This window comes from Periplaneta americana, chromosome 6, assembly GCF_040183065.1.
Source record: "Periplaneta americana isolate PAMFEO1 chromosome 6, P.americana_PAMFEO1_priV1, whole genome shotgun sequence".
Lineage (NCBI taxonomy): Eukaryota > Metazoa > Arthropoda > Insecta > Blattodea > Blattidae > Periplaneta > Periplaneta americana.
Genome location: NC_091122.1, coordinates 14,328,093 through 14,350,211, shown reverse-complemented (window position 1 = coordinate 14,350,211; position 22,119 = coordinate 14,328,093). Strand labels below are relative to the sequence as shown.

Sequence of the window (22,119 nt, the reverse complement as noted above, 5' to 3'; positions counted from 1 at the left end):
ATAACAAGTTAGAAATATGGTCGAGCATAAAAAGTCGTATGAAACTCGCCTATAATGGTAATTAAGAAGCTCGTATGAAAATGATAAAACTCGCGCTCGTTTCATAAATATCCATACTCACTTCTTAATTACCTTCATTATAGGCTCGTTGCATAATGTACTATTATTTATGCTTTGTACATTGTAAACGAGTTTCATACGTGAGTTTTTTTTTTGTACAACAGCATTATGACAATAAATAAAGACGAAATAATTAAATAAATTTGTAATCAGTTACATACTCAGAAACAAAAGCCTGCAATATACTCGTGACGTCATTGTTTCGTTTGTTTAGTTTATTGACATTGTTGCTGAATATGGAAATCAATTTACCAGCAGAAATCTCGTGAAATCTATGAAAGCGATCATGAGAAATTCATTAAATGGTATGAGAATAGGAAAATGAAAGAGATTTTAGAAACTTTGTTCTGGCATATCTATCGGAACAGGTAATTTGAACAAATTTTACATTTCATGCCATGGGTAGTTTTATTTTATCCTATCAGTCAAAATAGGTGAGCTGATTAATTTTATATTTCATTTGGTGGGTAGTTTTATTTTATTATATCTGTCAGAAGTGGTCAATTGATTAAATTTTACGTTTAATTTTAATATTCAGAAATAAGATTACATTATTGATTAATAAAATCTTTGTTTTCTTTTAGAAAAAATTTTTTGTTAGTATTGATATTCTAGTGTAGCATTTACTTAAATACAATCTAGTTAATGACGTAATTGCGGTTATGACAATTTTATTGCAAACGTGCAGTAAAATGACATAAAATGAACAATTTTGAGTAGCAATAAAGACTGCTGATGTACAAAGTGTCTTTATGCTCAACATTCATGTCTAAAATCTGCTTTCTCCATTCGAAGCCAGTGCCTAAATCGACCCAAAGTTTCATGAGACATGTCTTAAAGTGTGGATAGTGGAATGTTTGAATGGCATTGGAGATTTTTCCTTAAAGACGTCCGCAGATTCGGTCTGTGTCTAGAAAACCTTTTCTTTTACATAGCCCCAGAGGAAAAAATCAAAAGGCGTAAGTCTCGGTGAAAGTGGAGGCTAAGCATGTGTCATCTTGTGCAACGCATTGTCCTCAAACGAGTTATTTAATTTTTGGCCAACCGACAAAGCTTAATGTAGTGTTGCTCCATCATGCTGGGACTCCTTTTTTGTCGTTTAATAAGTGACAGATCTAAAATGCTGTGATGCATATCGCCAAATTTGTGTTGGTTGACAGTGAAAGTTCGGATCCTTACATGTGCGTTGAGATGTCTGAATTGACTCTTGTTTGTTGCCATATGAACAGATTGGTGTTCTATGGTTTACATCACTTTTTTCTTTCGCTGGACAGAGTACACAATATTTCATATCGCTCATTTTTCACTTGTTACTCATAAGTGATTCTGTGCAGGAGTAACAGGGAATAGGAGAGCTTTTCCCAGTATTTTATATCTATACTAATAATAAATCTGTAGCCAAAATTTTTCTGGTAATTTTCGATTTTCCTAAAATAATTGATGTTAACGTGTATAATTAACCATCCTGAAACCGAAAATCGCTTTTTTGAAATTTTTGTCTGTCTGTCTGGATGTTTGTTACCTTTGTCACGCAATAATAATGACTAAACGGATTTCAATGAAAATTGGAATATAAATTAAGTTCGTTGTAACTTAGATCTTAGGCTATATGACATTCAAAATACGTTATTTAAAAGGGGGGTTATAAGGGGGCCTGAATTAAATAAATCGAAATATCTCGCTTATTATTGATTTTTGTGAAATATGTTACCGTACATAACAAAAGTGTCTTTAAAATTGATTTCCGATAACTTTTATTCTATGCAAAATTTTGATAGGACTGATATTTAAGGATATATAAGACTTTTAAAATAACAATACAATACATTTTCACTGCTGCCTCAGATTATAGCGTTGTTGTTCCTGCAGTAACTCCTATGTGCAAAATATAAAATTTTTGATTAGGAAGAAAAAATGTACGTATATTCATTCCATGGCAGTGGTACATAGGAGATCATGAATTCTTACATTTTCGAAAGAAACAAATATAATTACATATTACTATATATATATATGCTGTATCACTATTTAAGTTATTTGAAGGGTTCAGAACCATAGTGGGCCAAACGCCATTTACTGAAGACGTAGAAAACAAAGGTTAAAATTATGTTATTACCATAATTCAATGGAAACATATAGCAAGTAATATAAAGATTACACATTAATACTAAATGCTATGTCAGTCTTCATTAAACTATGGTTGCATGTAATAACAAATAAGAAACATGTTAAAGGAATTGTCATTGCATCAAATGAGTGCTCTCTGAACCAAAATGATCGCATTTTAATTATTTGGATGCAATTTAAATTAAGTAACATATTAAACGATTTATCCTTCTATCAAACACGAATGTTCCTGGATCAAATGTCCTATTTTAATTATGTAATTACTTTATATTTATTTCTAATGGGTGCAGCGGAGTGCACGAGTACGGCTAGTTATATAAATAAGTAGAAAAAATATACATTGGATACCAGTAACATTGTTAAAGATGAACAGACTAGTTTCATTTTCACAACGTTTCGTAATGTATGCAAAAAATAGTTTTTTTTTAAGAAGACAAATACTCATCTGACTTGTTTTGTACTGTGTCTTACAGATGCTTGACGATATTGATATCGCGTCTGTGAATCTAGCAACACTTCGAAGTCGCATTGGACTTGCAGATGGAGATCCCCTGTTCTTTCGTCGAAGTATCGCAGAAAATATAGCTTATGGCATTAATTTTCGAGACGTTAAGAGGGATGAAGTTACGTGTGCTGCAAAGGAGGCCAATTTGCATAACTATGTCACTACTTTGCCAGAGGTGAGATGGTTTATGTGTGTATTTATAATTTTAATTTACTGTATTCGTAAAGAATTAAACATTTTTAGTTCAACAAACGAAATAATTTAATAAAGAAACAAGTGGAGCAAAAACTGTTGGAAGTGCAACTCAAGACGACATTCCGAAATTAATAACCAATTATAGATCTCTTGAAAATAGAAACATTAGCAGACCAAGGAAAGGTGACTTGATGCACATGTAGATTGCCCTGTGGCACTAAGAATGAACTTACTTGTCTGATTTACCCTCTGATGTTCCAATGTAGTATTTTTCAGTCATGATGTTGCTGTTCTGGCTAGGAAGTTCGTATTTAATACTGTATCTTTTTTTTTTGCATAATACATTTCGTTTTAGGTAATTTGCTAGGAGATGTCGTTGCATATAGACCACTTTTGCACTAAACCTAAAATTTGTTTTTGAAAGATATACTTCTTCTTCTTCTTCTTCTTCTTTTCTTCTTCTTCTTCTTCCCTTCAAGTATTAGGCCAAATGGCCTGTTACGATCTCACAGTTGAATTTTCAATCCAGCGCTTCTTTGGACGACCGAGAGATCTCTTCCTGTTTGGACGATAGTGGAGCATGACTTTTGGGATTCTATTTCTATGCATGCGATGCAGATGATTTATCCAGTTGTTCTGATAATGTTTTACGTGATTAATTACAGGTTCTAGTTGTAATTCTTCCATTACATCTTCATTGCGTTTGTGATCCCATTTCGTATATCCCGCTGTATATCTCATAAATTTCATTTCATTGGCCGTTATTCTGCTTTCGTCTTTCTTCCTCAATGTCCATGCCTCACTGCCGTAACAAAGTACAGGTCTCGCCAAGGTCTTGTAAAGGCGAATTCGAGTATGCCTTTGTACTAGGGAAGGTTTCATAATGCTGTTAATTATTCCCATTGTTTTGGTGTATTTAGAAATTTTCTGTGAAATGTCTACTTCATTGAAAAAAGATAATGTGTATCCGAGATATGTAAAATAATTTACCCTTTTTAATATTTTTGAATCTAAACATATTTTGCTAGGCATAGGGCATTTTCCGCAAAAGGCCATAATTTTAGTTTTTTTCTTTATTGATTTTCATATCATATTTAATTCCAATTTTGTTAAAATTAAAAATTGAACGTTGTAATTCATCTTCTGAGGATGCCACCAGAGCTAAATCGTCTGCAAAAAGTAATGAATCTAGTTGTACAATAAATGTCTATTGAGTTGTATATATCCATGAGGCAATTGTTTCCATTCTCTAATTATTTGATTCATATATATAATAAATAGCAACGGTGAAAGGCAGCAGCCTTGTCTTACTCCTGTATGAATTTCTGTCCAATGCGATAATTTGTTGTCACACCTTACTGCAATTAGATTTGTTTTATAGATATTATATATGTTTGCTATAAGTTGTTGTGGAACATGGTCTGTGGCTAATACATTTAATAATGTGACAGCGACGTGAGAATCGAACTCACGACCAGCGTCCCGCAAGAAAGCAGATCGCACGGGCTCCACGGAACATTGAGTGACGTCGCGCGGTGGAGAGAAGGGAGAGAGGGTGTATTACGTCACGCGACGAGTCTGCGCGCGCAGCTGCTACGCAGTGGATGTGGAACGACCTTCCCGATTATTCCAGACGTCTGTCGATGTAGAGATATTGAGATAATTCTCTACACACCTGTAGAAGGTTCTCGCAACTATGATTTTGCTATAAAAGAGCAGGCGCCAGCGAACTAGACAGAGTCTTCAGAGTTTTCAGTTATTCAGTCAGTGAGAAAGCCAGAGCAAGCAAGCCAGCCGGAGTTCGACTCGAGTGTGCGTCCGCATCTGCGTCAGCATCCGAAGGCCTGAGTTCGAGTGCAGTGGACCGCAGTTGGAGGGACCTGAGTTCGAGTGCAGTGGACCGCAGTTGGAGGGACCCGAGTTCGAGTACAGTGAACTGTCTCTGAAGGTCTGTGGTTCGAGATACCGTGAACTCGAGTGACTGAGATAGAAGAACTGTGAACTGAGAACTGGTAGTTCTGATTTGTAAATAGTGCTTTGTAAATATTAGTTAAGATTAACAGTTCATTGTTGTGCGTAATAATCCAAGTAAACTGTCATTGTCGTCGGTGGAGTGCTATAACGAATACTGTGTTGAGTGAAGATCCAATTGTTGACGAGAGCGTTTAAGGTGGATTGTAGAAAGGAATTATTGTGGCGAATAAATTACATTGTAACTAATAAAATTCACACTGGTGTCAGAAGTGGGACATTATCGACAATGGAGAACCTACAGCTGATCCTGCAAGCCATCGCGGAACTGAAAAAGGACATAAGTGAAGTGAAAACGGAGATGAAAAGTGACATAAGTGAAGTGAAAGGCGACATAAGCGGAGTGAAAGGCGACATAAGCGGAGTGAAAGATGACGTCACTACACAAATCGAAAGTGTTTCGGCCCACGTAGATGGAATTGTCGCCATTGTGAAAGACGAACTTAAGGCCGATCTGGATAAATTAAACCAGAATTTTACAACTATAAACGAGACAGTAGCCGAGTTGAGACAGGATGTAGACCATTTCGACGGAAAAATCCGCGATCTCGAGCGTCGTCAAGAGGAAACGTGTGTGCTGATGGACCAACATGCTGTAGAAAACAAGCACATCCTCGCGTTGGTGGATCGCCAGGCTAGAGAACAGAAACAGATAATTGCCGAGGAAGTTCAACGGGCCGTGGAAAGATCGACGTCAGAATTGAGGACCTCATGTAGTGGCCATGTGGAACCATCGCCCTCAGCCAGACATCACAACGTCAAGACGCCAAAGTTCGACGGTACGACGTCTTGGGCGATATTCCGTCGCCAGTTCGAGGCCATCGCAGAGCACAATGGGTGGACGCCAGCAGAGAAAACCACTCAGCTGCTGGCTGCGCTTCAGGGACAGGCGTCGGAGATTCTTCACAGCGTTCCAGAAGACGGGACAGCCGCTGAGATAATGGCGGCCTTGGAGGGACGTTATGGTGACCATCAACTTGCTGCAGCATTTAGGACCCAACTAAAAACGAGGGTCCAACAGTCAGGCGAGTCCCTGCAAGAATTCGCGATGGCGGTGGAACAACTGGCCCATAAGGCGCTCAGGGGCCTACCTAATGACTTCATCGCTGGAGAGGCGGCCTACACCTTCGGCAGCGGAGTTCGAGACCCGGAAATAAAGCAACAGCTACTCCTGGCAGAGCATCGAACCATCAATGCAGCTCTGGCGGCGGGCCTCAGGATGGAGGCAGCCAAGTTGACGGCGAACGTCTCGGCATCGCACCGGATTAGGAGCGTCGCGGCGGCCGACGTCGAGGAACGTCAACCGAAATCACCCGAGCGACGAAGACGAGGAGTGCCCACCTGCTGGTCCTGCGGCGAGCCTGGACACCTGAGGAGGGACTGTGACCGATCTGGTCACAAACAGGAAAACTAAAAGGGGCCGATGCGATGAGGGGCACGTCGGCGCCGTCATCACCATCCCCTCGGCTGATCTTGAAGACGGTTAACAGAAGATGCGACGATGGGCTGATTGCTGACGGATGGATAAGAGGCCGCCCATGCAGAGTACTGGTAGACACCGGGGCGTCGCTCACTATCGCCAGACCGGAAGTCGTGCGTGGACTACCTGGGAGGACGCCGCTGCGCCGGTATGAGCTACGTACTGCCTCAGGCGAGAACCTGCCCATCCAAAAAGAGGTTTTCCTGGACTTGACCTTGGGAAAGAGGAGACTGGAGATGTGGGTGTTCGTCGCCAACATCACTGAAGACGTCATCCTGGGACTCGACGCCATGCGGATCTTCGATGCAACGGTGGACGTCCGGCGCCGTATCCTCCGTTTTGGTCAGGATGAAGTGTTCCTGAGGGACGTCGAAGACCAACCCATGGCCGGCAGACTCACCTTGGAGAATCAAGTGACAATCCCAGCAGGCTGCGAGATGGTGGTGACGGCAAGACTGGACGGACAACCTAAGAGAAACCTGCTTCTCGATTCGCAAACAACTCCGATAGATGGGGTTTATGTGGCCAGATCCTTACTCCCGAATCAGAATGTGGTACCGGTGAGGGTCCTGAATGTCACCAATCGGGACAAGGAGGTGCCTAGTGGAACTGTACTAGGTAACGTCGAGCCGGTGGTGTCTGTGACGTCGCTGGCAGAAAACGAGGAGTGTCACCGACCACGTCCAGATTTAGACCCACCACTGAAAGAGCTGGCTCGAGAATTGCCGGCGAATTTAAGCAAAAGAGAAAGAAGACAAGTCCACGATCTACTGACAGAATTTCAGGACGTGTTCAGTCTGTCTGAAAATGACTACGGGAGAACGGAGAAAGTCCAGCACCGCATCGACACCGGAAATGCTCGCCCAATCAGACAACCTCCTCGACGCGTCCCTCTAGCTAAACAGAGGGAGATTGACAACCAACTGGAGGACATGAAAGCAAGAGGGGTCATCGAGGAATCCGACAGCCCTTGGTCATCACCTGTGGTGCTGGTGAAGAAGAAGAATGGGGACCTGCGCTTCTGCGTGGACTACAGAAGACTGAATGACGTCACCAAGAAGGACTGCTTTCCCCTTCCACGAATTGACGACACCTTGGACACCCTGGCCGGAGCAGAGTGGTTCTCGACGTTGGATCTCAAGTCAGGATACTGGCAGGTGGCGCTACATCCGGAGGATAAGGAGAAAACGGCATTCTCTACAGGCCAGGGACTATGGCAGTTCACCGTTATGCCGTTCGGCCTCTGCAACGCCCCGGCTACATTCCAGAGACTAATGGAGTCCGTAATGAGAGGCCTGACATACGACACCTGTTTGCTGTACCTTGATGACGTCATCGTGATGGGCAAGACTTTCGGCGAACAGCTGATGAACCTGAGGAAAGTGTTCGAGAGACTGCGACAAGCCAGACTGAAGTTGAACCCGAAGAAATGTCATCTATTCCAGAAGAAGGTCAACTACTTGGGACACGTAGTAGGGACCAACGGAGTGGCCACGGACCCGGAGAAGCTACAAGCCGTCAGAGGATGGCCGAGACCGAGGGACAAGCAGGAGCTGCGCCGCTTTCTCGGCCTCTGCACTTATTACAGAAGGTTCGTAGCTGGGTACGCCAACATCGCTAAGCCTCTAACCCAGCTGACCGAGGAGAAACGACAATTCCAGTGGACAGACGAGGCGGAGTCATCCTTCCAGTCGCTGAAAGAGGCGCTCTGCACTGCTCCTGTACTGGGATATCCCATCCCTGGAAGGAAGTTCACGCTCGACACGGACGCTAGCAACGTAGGCATCGGCGGAGTACTCTCTCAGGAACAGGACGGGCAAGAGAGGGTGATTGCCTACTTCAGCCGAACACTATCCAAGGCTGAGAGAAACTACTGTGTGACGCGTAGAGAACTTCTTGCCATTGTGGAAGCCCTGAAGCACTTCCACAAATATTTGTATGGCCAGGAATTCCATCTGAGGACAGACCATTCTGCACTCACCTGGCTATTGGGCTTCAAGAATCTGGAGGGGCAGACCGCCCGTTGGGTTCAACGTCTGCAGGAGTACAACTTCACCTCTGAACACCGACAAGGGAAGAAACATTCCAACGCTGATGCCCTGTCACGACGTCCGTGCCCGGATGGCTGCAAACACTGCCTGAAAGTAGAAGAGCGGGATGGCGCCCACGCAGTCCGAGCAATTGCCGCCCAGCCGAGCCCAGGATGGGATAACGCCGCCATAAGGAGGGAGCAGCTGGAGGACCCAAACATTGGACAGCTACTGCGTGATGTGGAGTCCGGCCAGAGACCAGTATGGGCCGATATCGCCAACCGTAGCACCACTTACAAGAGCTACTGGGCCCAGTGGGAATCCTTCACTGTCAAGGACGGTATCCTGAAGAGGATTTGGGAGTCGGCCGATGGAAGGACCCGCATAGAACAACTTGTCCTGCCCAGGAGCAAGGTGAAGGAAGTGCTGGAGGAGACTCATGCTGGAGTGACTGGAGGCCACCTGGGAGCCAACAGGACGCTGGACAAGTTAAGGCAGAGGTTCTATTGGTTGCATCAGAGGACCGACACGGAACAATGGTGCCGAAGATGCGACACCTGTGCAGCCAGTCGCGGACCAAGGACCCGCAGCAGGGGAGCCATGCAGCAGTACAACGTGGGAGCTCCTTTTGAGAGGATCGCCATCGACGTTGCTGGACCGTTCCCGGTCACGGATCGCGGGAACCGCTACCTGCTAGTCGCCATGGATTACTTCACAAAATGGCCAGAGGTGTACGCGATTCCCAACCAAGAGGCTTCGACGGTGGCCGACGCGCTGCTTGACAACTTCATCTGCCGATTCGGGGTGCCCCGGGAATTGCATAGCGATCAGGGGCGCAACTTCGAATCCAACCTGATGGGAGAATTGTTCGAGCGTCTGGGGGTGCATAAAACCAGGACCACTCCCCTCCACCCACAGTCCGATGGTATGGTGGAACGCTACATCAAAACCTTGGAAGAGCATCTGCGGAAGGTGGTGTCCAACCATCAACGAGACTGGGATGCCAGAGTCCCACTGTTCCTCTTGGCCTACAGAGCTTCGGTCCACGATACAACAGGGATGACACCGGCAAACATGGTCTTCGGGAGAGAGCTGCGCCTGCCCTGTGATCTGCTGTTTGGCACGCCACCCAGCGCCGACCAGCCAGCGACTGACTATGTGGCAGAACTCACCGAGAAGTTGAATGGAATTCACCAACTGGCCAGAGAGCACCTCAAGATGGCCAGCGACAGGATGAAGGTGCGCTACGACAGATTAGCCAACTCTGCAGGATTCCAGGAGGGCGACCTGGTGTGGCTGTATCGACCTACCAGGACCAAAGGGAAATCACCAAAGCTGCAGCGTGCCTGGGATGGACCATACCGCGTGGTGACCCGGATCAACGACGTGGTGTACCGGATCCAGCGACAACCTCGAGGGAAGATGATGGTGGTGCATCTGGACCGATTAGCAGCCTACCAAGGGACTGCCCGGGACGAGCAGCCCTAAGGAGGGGGCAATGTGACAGCGACGTGAGAATCGAACTCACGACCAGCGTCCCGCAAGAAAGCAGATCGCACGGGCTCCACGGAACATTGAGTGACGTCGCGCGGTGGAGAGAAGGGAGAGAGGGTGTATTACGTCACGCGACGAGTCTGCGCGCGCAGCTGCTACGCAGTGGATGTGGAACGACCTTCCCGATTATTCCAGACGTCTGTCGATGTAGAGATATTGAGATAATTCTCTACACACCTGTAGAAGGTTCTCGCAACTATGATTTTGCTATAAAAGAGCAGGCGCCAGCGAACTAGACAGAGTCTTCAGAGTTTTCAGTTATTCAGTCAGTGAGAAAGCCAGAGCAAGCAAGCCAGCCGGAGTTCGACTCGAGTGTGCGTCCGCATCTGCGTCAGCATCCGAAGGCCTGAGTTCGAGTGCAGTGGACCGCAGTTGGAGGGACCTGAGTTCGAGTGCAGTGGACCGCAGTTGGAGGGACCCGAGTTCGAGTACAGTGAACTGTCTCTGAAGGTCTGTGGTTCGAGATACCGTGAACTCGAGTGACTGAGATAGAAGAACTGTGAACTGAGAACTGGTAGTTCTGATTTGTAAATAGTGCTTTGTAAATATTAGTTAAGATTAACAGTTCATTGTTGTGCGTAATAATCCAAGTAAACTGTCATTGTCGTCGGTGGAGTGCTATAACGAATACTGTGTTGAGTGAAGATCCAATTGTTGACGAGAGCGTTTAAGGTGGATTGTAGAAAGGAATTATTGTGGCGAATAAATTACATTGTAACTAATAAAATTCACAATAATTTATTTCTGTTCACCCTATCAAATGCTTTTTCCAAATCAATGAAAGTAATATGTGTTTCTAAGTTGAAACGTTTTCCTTAATCTGTGACAGGTTAGGTTAGGTTAGTGTTTTAGTATACGTTGTATACACTAAGGTTAGGTTTAGTGTAAAAGTGATCTATATGCAATGACGTCTCCTATCAAATTACCCTTTTTATACTACACCAGCATTATAGGCTACTGGGCTTTTATTTCAAAACTTCCCAGTCTAAATAAGGTACCGGTATTTATTTAAATTTAATTTAATTTAAACCAAAAAACATGGCAATTTAATTATTCGGTGAGAAGTTTAAAACCAGTGTTAACTGCATTTTAGATTTCACCCCGTCATCCCCCACCCCCTTTGAAATTTCGAATGGCACTCCTATAGTATGATACTTAACTTTGAAAGAGTACGGGTATTCAATTATTTATACATCCCATTCATTTGTTTTCACATCTTTTGTTTTTTATCGTCACCTGACAACTTGGATTCTGTTATTGTTGAATAGAGCTGAAGAGGCAAAAACTGTTGATTACAGGTTATTTCAAGTAGTAACACAAACTAATATTAAGGAATATTATGGTCGTGTATTATTAACCTATTCTTTAAACATTTATAATGGGGTAGAGGATAATAAAAGCCGAAGTTTGGACTTTTGTTTATATGTGGTTTTTATACTTTGGCAATGTTATGTAGGGGAATTCCGAAATAGGCTGAATTACCAGCGAATAGGGATTAATAATAATGGACACAGCAAAATTCCTGGCTCTCTTTTTTTGTGCGCATGTACTAGGTTAGCGTTTGATTCCACTTTAAAATGCTAGAGGTCAGTATAATGAAGAACTCGCGAATGGTTGAACAGCAATCCCTATTCGCTGGCAAGTCTGCTAAAAGTATTTCTGCTGTCGATTGCTGGTGTGATATCAGCCCCAACTCTAGGGAAAAAGGCAGAATCTAACGCTGATACTGCTACAGCTGGTTTGAAACCATGTACTTCTATTAGAAGAATGGCTTAAAAAATGGCGTATTTCTTTAAATCCAGAAAAATGTCAGTCAATAATTTTCTCCAAGTGTTTAAAAAGACCTCGTGACAAAATAAAAATATGCAATCAAGAAATTCAATACAGTGACCATGTAAAATATCTTGGTATTACTCTTGATAACAAATTGTTATGGCACATGCACATAAAATCTGTAACAACTAAGAGCTCTCTTAGAATATCTCATCTTTAACCCCTGTTCAAATCTCCTGTTCTCAGTCTAAGAAGAAAAGTTATGCTCTACAAAATGCTGATTTTACCAATCCTAACTTACGTTGCCCCAGCTTGGTGTTATATTCCAAAAACAGTGTTTCAACCTCTTCAAATTGTTCAAAATAAAGTGCTCCGAATAATACATAGTTCAGACTGGTACACAACAAATGCACAAATACACTCTGATTTGGATATGACATTTCTGAAAGACTCATTACGTGAACAAGTTAAGTTTTATAACAGTGCAAATTCAAGTGAAAATCCATTCATCAAGCGTCTTGGCCAATACAATGCAAATTTCTACAAGAAACACAGAACACCAAAATCTTTTTTAAGTGAATAACATGCACTTTTCTATAACCTCTGACTTCCTAAAATCTACACTAATGTCTCTGTCCCCAATTGTTTTGACAGCTGGACATGAACAATATTTGTGCATTATTATTTGAATTTACACTAAAATACGAAAAGGCAGAAAACATATTTGTTTTGGAACTTTATCAATAAATTGCTGAATGTAAAAAAAAAAAAAAAAAAAAAAAAAACTGGTTTGAAGGTCATTGAAATAAGTCACTGCTACATCATAGGTACCGATATGCAATGTCCATACTTATAATTTCCTATATGCTGGTATTACTGTCCAGCCAAAATGAAGCACATTCTGAAAATTTAATGTAGTAACTTTCATTATTGAAATTTAGGAAGTTACCTAATATAAACTGTGTTTTCATCCTACAACTAACTGACAATAATAGGAACGATACTTTGAATGTAAAATTGTATGTGACAGGTAAATGCATACTCATGTTTTGGGACTATTCACACTCATGGATTTCTTCAAATAAAAGCATTGTTTATCAAAGAAAATCTATAATCTGCATCACCAATGCAATGGCAGCCATCATGCCTGATGTCATTCAGTATAGTCAGGTTAGGTTAGGGGGTGTCTTTAAGAAGTCTTAAAGGCCTCCTGCACGTCAGCCTAAAAGGCTAGAAAAGTTGTAGAGTTACTATGCAATTAAAAAATTATTTAACATATTTTATGCCCTTTTTGCTAATTATTTGAGAATGAAACTCGGCAAAATCTCGAATATCTAATTTGATGATTTTATATAAGATATATAAAGTTAAGAATATGTAATTTTTAACTCTCTGTTTATTCTTTAGGGATATGATACCATAATAAACATGAAAGAAATGAAGATGACCTTTGCACAGAAACTGCGATTGTCTCTAGCACGGGCTTTACTGCGAGATCCTCCAATATTGCTGATAGAGAACCTGCAGTTAGCAGAAGACGAGGACGCAGAAATTGTGAGTTTCATCTGTCTAATTTTTATTATTTAGCTTAGCGTTTCCTAAAGTGTTTGTATTGTTAATTTAATTTTTTTTTTTTTTTTTTTAACCTTGGGGATTTAGTGAAGTGAATTTTTTAATGGCAGGTAGAGTAACTATCTCATGCCCCCATGTTTTAGATTGCTTCCAGTGCACTTCATTAGAACCAGGTACCCAGCTTCGAAGCCGTTGGCCCTGCGAACTTACAATATATTTATGTTCCCCTATTATCATAATACAGGGTTGTTATCTAAGAAATTAGCAAGTTCTTTGTGATAGTAGAAGAGAAAGAGTGGGGGAAGGGAAGTGGTCCGTGGCCCATTTCTTTTAGGGCTCATCCCGACATTTGTCTTATTGCTCAAGGGAAACCACGGAAAAACCTAGAGCAGGATGAGATGTCGTGCTGACGACAAGCCAATTGGCTATAGTGGGGTCGGAATATGTTCAGGTGGGAGGTTTTGGTTTAATCATTATTCAAAGTACAAATACATTAAAGGTACATAAAAAAGTGTTTACAATAAGAACAATGCATCTATGCTGCCAATAACGTGATGACCCTGAAACAGAGAAATAACATTATTAGTGCATTAATAGACTTGTCTGTGTGTAGAGTCAAGTGGTTATTTAGTGTTCAAGTTGGTATTCGTCTTGTATGTTGTCGTTCCAAGCTAGAGGGTGGAGTACGCTCTTAGGTCTTTTATGTTTGTCTAATGCAGGGTTGTAATTTCCTAGTGAAAAAATTAGTGGGTTTGTGCTGCTGTACGACTTGGTGTACGTGCAGAAGGCTTGATTTGAAATATATTCTTGAATTGTCGAAATTTCTAGTTCTTCATGAATCAATCTAACAGGAGTTACTCTAGGAAGTCCTGTGATGAATCTTAAAATTTTGTTTTGGAAAACTTGTAATTTTTTACGGACTGTAATAGGTGCATGTCCCCAAGCAGGACAAGCATATAATATTACTGACCTTTAAAGTAGCTCAAAATTATTTATAAAGTGTAGAGAAGTTTCACAGGGGACTGCATTATAGCAGATTCCATTGTCTTTCTAGATAAGGTAACTTGCAAGAATACGTGACATGAAAAGAAAATGCGAAATATCTACTTTGATGAGTCAGGTTAATGATGTAAGGTTAGGTAGGGTTTGATGAGGAGTCAGATTAGTGAGAATTAGCCATACTGCCAGTTACAAGGTAAGGTAGGATCTGATAAGGGAATAGATTAGTGGTGGTCAGTGCGTCTGGCCGCGAAACCAGGTGGCCCGGGTTCGAATCCCGGTCGGGGCAAGTTACCTGGTTGAGGTTTTTTTCAGGGTTTTCCCTCAACCCAATACGAGCAAATGCTGGGTAACTTTCGGTTCTGGACCCCGGACTCATTTCACCGGCATTATCACCTTCATTTCATCCAGATGCTAAATAACCGAGATGTTGATACAGCGTCGTAAAAAATAACCCAATAAATAAACAATAGATTAGTGGTAAATAGTTTCACTGTCAATGATTAAATGATACAGGGTTTGATAAGGAGATAGATTAGTGACAAGTGTTTGGCGCAAAAATGACACAAATGAAGGTGAGGCTCAATATCCCTCTGTTATAATATTTCTGTTTCCCACGTCTGCGTCTATCGATTTCTACGATATTCCTTAGACCAAGCCATATTTATTCTTCATTTCGCTGTGATAAAGTGTTATAATATACAGGGTGGTTCAAAAGTCCGGCAGCATAGACAAACTCCGTTATTAATGCAGATAGCGAAAAATAGAAAGAGAGGAAAGGTGTTGGAAATATGTAGTTTTCAATCTAATGTGCTTGAATTTTCAATGTTGAGGTTGTACACTAGTAAGACACACACGCCATTTCCTATGCTGTCAAATTAGTGGCTTTTCGCTAGTTCTACTGGATTCTAGGTACTACAGAGAAAAGTAGTTGATATGCAGAGTTTAGCCATTAACTTTTCACAGTGCAGAGAAAAATTTCTTTACGTTGATAGCATAAGAACTTAGGGAAATTTCATTCTTGCTTGGCGGTTTTCCCTGAACTTGTATTGGCAACACTGCTAACTATCGTCATTATTTCGTAATTTACCCAATACACTTTGTATGTAAAGTCCGGTAGAACTAGTGGAAAAGCCACAAATTTGACAGCATTGGGACTGGTGGGTGTGTTATACTAGTGTACAGCCTCAACTGTATTCTACATTGAAAATTCAAGCACATCAGATTGAAAACTACTTATTTTCAACAACTTTCCCCTCTTTCCGCACTAATAACAGAGTTTGTCTATGTCGCCGAACTTTTGAATCATCCTGTATTTGAAAACGTGGATTTTCTCTTAGTGCATTCAGAAACCAGCCGCTATACTCGCTAATATTCGTACTTGACCACTGTAGTCAATTTTTAAATAGTATTGTCACGGATTTTACTGGCCACATACTGGGTAGTAAGAATAAAGCTTAAGTACTTTCTCAAAATTTATACTTTTGAGTATGAGCACTTCCTGTGATTATATACTCGTAACCACTAGAACATACTCATATTCATAAGAATAAAGACATTCTACCTAACGTGAATATATACTCATCTCTACAGCCTTCTTGATCGTTTAAAAGTTAGTATCTGCTCATGTTACCTATCCTCTTTGACCACATTGCACCGTGATGCTCAGTTTTTTATATAGACTTTCACATGCTGTCCGCATGCTGTAGTGGTTTGTGTTTTGCTTTTTATAAATAAATAAATAATTAAATAAATAAGTAAATAAATAAATAAATAAATTAAATAATAAAATAAATTAATTAAATAAACAAATAAATAAGTAAATAAATGAATAAATAAATAAACATGAAAAAGAGAGTGAATCAGATAAGTGACGTTAAGGGAATTCACAGGTGAAATGACTAAATCTTACAGTTTTCATTTTTTTTCTCAAAGACCAAGGACACCAGAATAAAATTATGTGACACGTTTCCTTATTAAGATGAAGTAAAAGGCAGGAATTTTTTTCAACGTGATTTTCTTTAATTTTCGCCGTGTGGAACCATTTATATATTAATTTAATTAACTAAATATTAATTAATTATATATTAATTTAATTAATTAATATATAAATGGTTCCACACGTCGAAAATTAAAGAAAATCACGTTGAAAAAAATTCCTGCCTTTTATTTCATCTTAATAAGGAAACGTGTCACATAATTTTATTCTGGTGTCCTTGGTCTTTGAGAAAAAAAATGAAAACTGTAAGATTTAGTAATTTCACCTATGCATTCCCTTAATAAACAGGAAACAAGAAAATAGTAAGGCTACTAGGAAATCGTCATTACGGGATGTTGGATAGCGATTACAATCCATTTCTAGAATTCCAGTTATGCTAATTCTATTTTTTATTATAGAGGTTTATATATATAATTTAAAGTTACAAGTAATTGCATTTTGCAAATCAAATTTTACAAAATAAATGTAATTGTTAATTATATTTAACAATACAATCTAACCTCATAATTTGATAGCCATTCATATTTTTATAGGTTATGTTTTTTATGAATAACAAATACGTGTTTAACCAATTTCACTTTCACTTTTGTGAAGCGTTAAAGGCTACTACATCATTCATACATTCTTCCATTTTTTTTTATTTAACTTTAAACTGGACACAAATCAACAAATATTCAGAATTTAGCCTGCTACAAACCATACTCAGAATAACATGAGAACGAACTTATAAATATGAGAATATACTAGCTTTTATTCTTATCAAGCTTGAGTATATATTCTGTACAAGATGGACACTTGAGTATATTCTACTATGCTTCCATGTTATGAGTATGTAATCAAAAATGAGTAGGTACTCAAATGTTTTTATTCTTACTAACAAGAGTATATACTAAAAAAAGTCCGGTATATACTAAAGGGTGCGTCAGAAAGAACGGATGGATTTCAAACTATCGATACGCAACGAGGAGAGAGATATAGTGAGGGGGACCACGACTGTTGGGTCAGCCATAGAATGCAGTTTCAGTTGAGAATATGGTGTTGGTCTGGTGTACAACGTGCTTTCATCGTAGAGACATTTTTGAAAAATGAAGAGTCTGTGATCGCCACTCAGGACTCATTTCGACATCGGATGTCAAGCTAGGATTCCAACTCGGAATACAATTTTGCGGTGGGTGGCTTCATTTCGTATCACAGGTTCAACATTAAAGAAGAAATCACCTGGACGAAATTCTATTGCACTGAGATTGTCCGAGGCTACGGTAAGATCTCGCGCCCTGCGACTTCTTTCTTTGGGACCATTTGAAGGCGTAAGTTTGTAAACATCGATCACATACACTGGACGAAGTGAAGACAGCGATTCGTGAAGAAATCGTGGCAATTGCACCAGCTATGACTGTGAAAGTGATGGCGAACATCAGGAAACGCCTCGATGCCTGTATTGAAAGCCAAGGACATCATATGGATAATGTTGTTTTACATAAATAAACTGCATGTATTGGTGAATATGTTGATAACAATACATTTTTGATTTGATGAATCTTTACAATTTTCTCGCCATGTGAAATCCATCCGTTCTTTCTGACGCACCCTGTATATACTCATGTTTATTACCACGGACTGCTTCTGTTTTCTTTGACATGGCTTAATATGGCCCAGTCACTAATGGTGAGTATAGTCACGCTTTGTCCAGTTGTTCCTAACATTCTTCTTATATTGGTAGCTTGTGGAAGAAGCAGTGAAGCAGAGCTGCATGGGACGCACTTGCATCATCACGAGCCAGTTCCTGAAGTCTGCAGTGCACAGTGCTGACACCATCTGCGTGATGCGCAAGGGCACCGTGGTGGAGGAAGGGTCGCACAAGGAGCTGATGGAGGCACGTGGTCTGTACTACCGCATGTGCTGCGTGCAGGAGCGCCTTCCGCGCATGACTGAGTCACACCTCCTGTTGCGCACTCTACTGAACAGTGACGAATCTTAGCCCGTTGTCCGTGTGTTAGTTTTGGATCTTACAACAGTAATATATATAATATGTTGATAATGACATCTGAGCACCATTATTTCTCATGCAGTTGAACCTCGATAAATCGAAACCCTCGGTATTTCGAAGTTTTAGTCTGTTCCCTTCCACTGCACAATAAAAATTTTGCCAGTTCGAATAAAAAGCAATACATAAATCGAATTTTTGAGGGAAATTTCAAGGAGGATTATCACCATTTAATTCGGGAAAAATTCGTTCCAGCACCGGGAATCGAACCTGGGACCTCTCAGCTCTACGCGCTGAGTGCTCTTTCCAACTGAGCTATGCCGGGACACGATCCACGGTGCCGGCCGAACTCTTCTCGTAATGCTTTACGGCCTTACTACCTGGACTTTAGACAATGTAAGTCATACATGCAGGAGCGCATATTTAAATGACTTTATGGCCATATTCAACATCAGTTTGTGACAATTGCTAACAGTTAATACATCACATATTTATTATATATGAGGTCTTGCCCACCTCATTGAATATTAAACGACTACTATGAAGTAGCCAATGTGTATTATCACCATTTAATTCGAGAAAAATTCCTCCTTCATGTATGACTTACATTGTCTAAAGTGCAGGTAGTAAGGCCGTAAAGCATTACGAGAGGAGTTCGGCCGGCACCATGGATCGTGTCCCGGCATAGCTCAGTTGGAAAGAGCACTCAGCGTGTAGAGTTGAGAGGTCCCGGGTTCGATTCCTGGTGCCGGAACGAATTTTTCTCGAATTAAATGGTAATAATACACATTGGCTACTTCATAGTAGTCGTGTAATATTCAATGAGGTGGGCGAGACCTCATATATAATAAATATGTGATGTTCAAGGAGGATATTGTGGAAATTTAATCTCTCTAATTCGAGTTTAAGGCAATCCGTCCCTCTGTAAATCGGATCTACTCATAGAAACCTAGATGTGTAAATCGAACTTAAAGTAGACCAACCTTCTATAAATCTAGGTTACTCAGTCTGCTCCATTCCCTTCTACTCACTTAGATTTGTTTATGCAAGCGAATACAGTGTAACTAACTGTCACTGCTCAGATCAGGTTATTTCTGAAGATTTTTCTACCATTGTAACAATCAGAAACGAAATTGATACTTAAAATGCTCTAAGGCTATGAAGCAAACTAAAATTACAGACTTATAATGAAAATTTTTCCTGAAAGTTATTGTAAGACGACGAAAGTAATATTAAAATTAAACCTCGGTTATTCGAAACACCTCTGTTTTGCTGTTTGCTTGGAATTCGATTTATTGATGTTCAACTGTATAAGATTTTGAGGGCGCTGATTCTTTTTGCATAGTTTTTTTTTTTTTTTTTTAAGTTACTGGTAGGGTTCTGATCAGAGCTGTGAAATCAGTACATTTTGACTGACTTTTACTCGAACTCTTCTCAGTTTTTACTGATATCTTCCCTTTATAAAGTTCATATTTATGAAGGAAACTGTGTAGTGTAAATGAAGAAAAGTCACATTTTCGGTTTTTGCTTTCAGAATTAAGTATGATTTAGATTAAAAGAGTGTGGGTTTATAAACTTACCAGGTGGTGCAAAACTCACACTTTACATTAAATTATTTTCTGAGTTAGTTACTTGAATGATTTCACATCTTTCTGTGTTCTGATTGTTCTTCTTTTGCATTAACACACACAGTAGTTGGAATTTGTATGGAACACTCTGACATGGCTCAGTATTCCTGTCAAAAAACTCGAAGGCATCGTCAGTGAAATCCTTCATCTGTTCAAGAGTTTGTGGTTTCCTCCCATACACTGAGTTTTTCATCACACCTTATAGGTAGAAGGTAGAAGTACATTTGAGTGAGATTGGGTGAGAGTGGTGGCATTTCAATGTCTGCACTCTGAAGTTAAAAACTGATTCAAGTACACACGAATATCTCGAGCATAATGGGGAGGAACTCCGTCGTGCTGAAAGTAGAGTTCATCAAAGTTATCCACAAGCATCATGAGTTCTGGTACTACATGGAAATAAACAGATAGTAACACCAACCACATACCTACAGTCTATTGTGCTTGGCGAGTCTTTAGTTTGTTGTTGTTGTTGTGATTTATTTATAGACTTCCTGTTAAATCTTGCCGGTCTGGATGTTAACTTCTTCGTTACTAAGCTCTTTCACAATTAAACATTCCCAACAACACAGAAGCACATTTGATGACAGGCCGAAGTTTAAGATCTGAGTTATGGCGGAGGTCGTTTAATAATTGGTGTCGTCTTCCACAAAAAGGCAAAGGAGTGGTGACTTACAGTAAAGATCCAAAAACAACTCTTGAACTAGTAATAGAAGAGGGATATCATCCTCAGAGTGGACCAATGCCATAAAGATGTCCACAAACATCGCAGCAGTACGATCGGTGCAAGGTCATTCCTTTCAAGATCAGAACTGTCATCATCCAGGATGCAGCGAAGTAGAAACCCTTGGGCATGTTTTGGGTTATTGCCCTAAAGGAGAACTACTGAGGAACAATCGCCACTATAAAGTGAGAAGCTCCATCGCAACCACTCTTCGGCAGGCAAAGTGGGAGGTTTATGAAGAAGTGCACTGCTTGGCTGAGAATGGGTCAACGAGAAGAGCAGACATTATAGCCATCGATCGTCAGAATCAAAGAAGCCTCATTCTTGACCCCACTGTCCGTTTTGAGAAGGATGATGAACAAGCCAATAACGTTAATGATGAAAAGAAGTCTATTTACAACCCATGTATTCCTCACTTCAATGAGAGATACAAAATGAATATTAATACATGGGAAGTGAAAGGACTTCTTTTTGGCGCTAGGGGAACTTCATTTAAGTTAACCAAAACCATTCTTCTTTCTCTTAAATTTTCTAATGAGGACATTAACAAAATTTGTCTAATGGTATTGAGAGATTCATTATCCATTTTACACAGTCACTTGTATAATACTATGTAATTTTTTTTTTTCACTTCATTTCATTACTCTTCAATGTACTTTCATCTCATGTTTCTCCGAAATCAAATTGTACTTTATTTTTAAATTTATCATTGTTCCGTATTCTCTCCACAATCATATTGTCATTTAACCTCTGCTTTGTATTCTGAATCCTAGTGGTCAGCCGTAGATTTCGGTCAGATGTCCCAAATTGTGAAATTTGTTTTTGTTTCAGAATCTTAATCCTTGGTCCACAGTGTGTAATAACACTGATATGAGTTCCATAATTTCATTTAAAAAAATTAAATGCCGATATTATGTGACTTAAGGATTTTTCAAATTTTATGATTTTGATTGGATACAATGAATGCCATATGCGACGAGCCATACTCCTTTATTTTTATCACTTGTATCCAGAAGCTTACGTTTTCACAATATATATATTAATGAACAAGATACATGAACATTGAAAAAGATGAGATTAATACGAAAAGCACGTGTGTGCAGTCGAGAAGACGCAGATGCGAAACAACAATCTTAATGTCCATGCATCAAGTGGTTAATTTGAAATAGGTTTGCGCTTGATCTGCAAATCTTTCTAATCGTCAGGAAATGATTTCGTGACGGTTTAAAATGCTGCAATAACACGTGACACATGATCAACAGCAGTCAGAGTTTGAAGTTACCATTGCAAGAACAGTGAAGTGTTGGAAACTGCTGCAGAAACGAACTTAATATTAAATACTGTAAGCTATACATTCTGTGTGATCAAACATTGGGAATCATAGGCGCAAGTGTATAAGGG

The 22,119-nt window shown here is 40.3% G+C and overlaps 1 protein-coding gene across 1 annotated transcript in view; it reads left to right on the top strand.

Annotated features, from left to right (window-relative positions):
* LOC138701016 (ATP-dependent translocase ABCB1-like) overlaps positions 1 to 18,592 on the top strand; it is a 60,402-nt gene extending 41,810 nt beyond the window's left edge. Inside the window, exons 22-24 of the mRNA XM_069827512.1 lie at positions 2,721 to 2,927; positions 13,223 to 13,369; positions 18,106 to 18,592. Coding sequence (XP_069683613.1) covers positions 2,721 to 2,927; positions 13,223 to 13,369; positions 18,106 to 18,363 — 612 coding nt within the window. The 3' untranslated portion in view covers positions 18,364 to 18,592. The remainder of the gene's footprint in view (positions 1 to 2,720; positions 2,928 to 13,222; positions 13,370 to 18,105) is intronic.
* Positions 18,593 to 22,119: the final 3,527 nt, after the last annotated feature.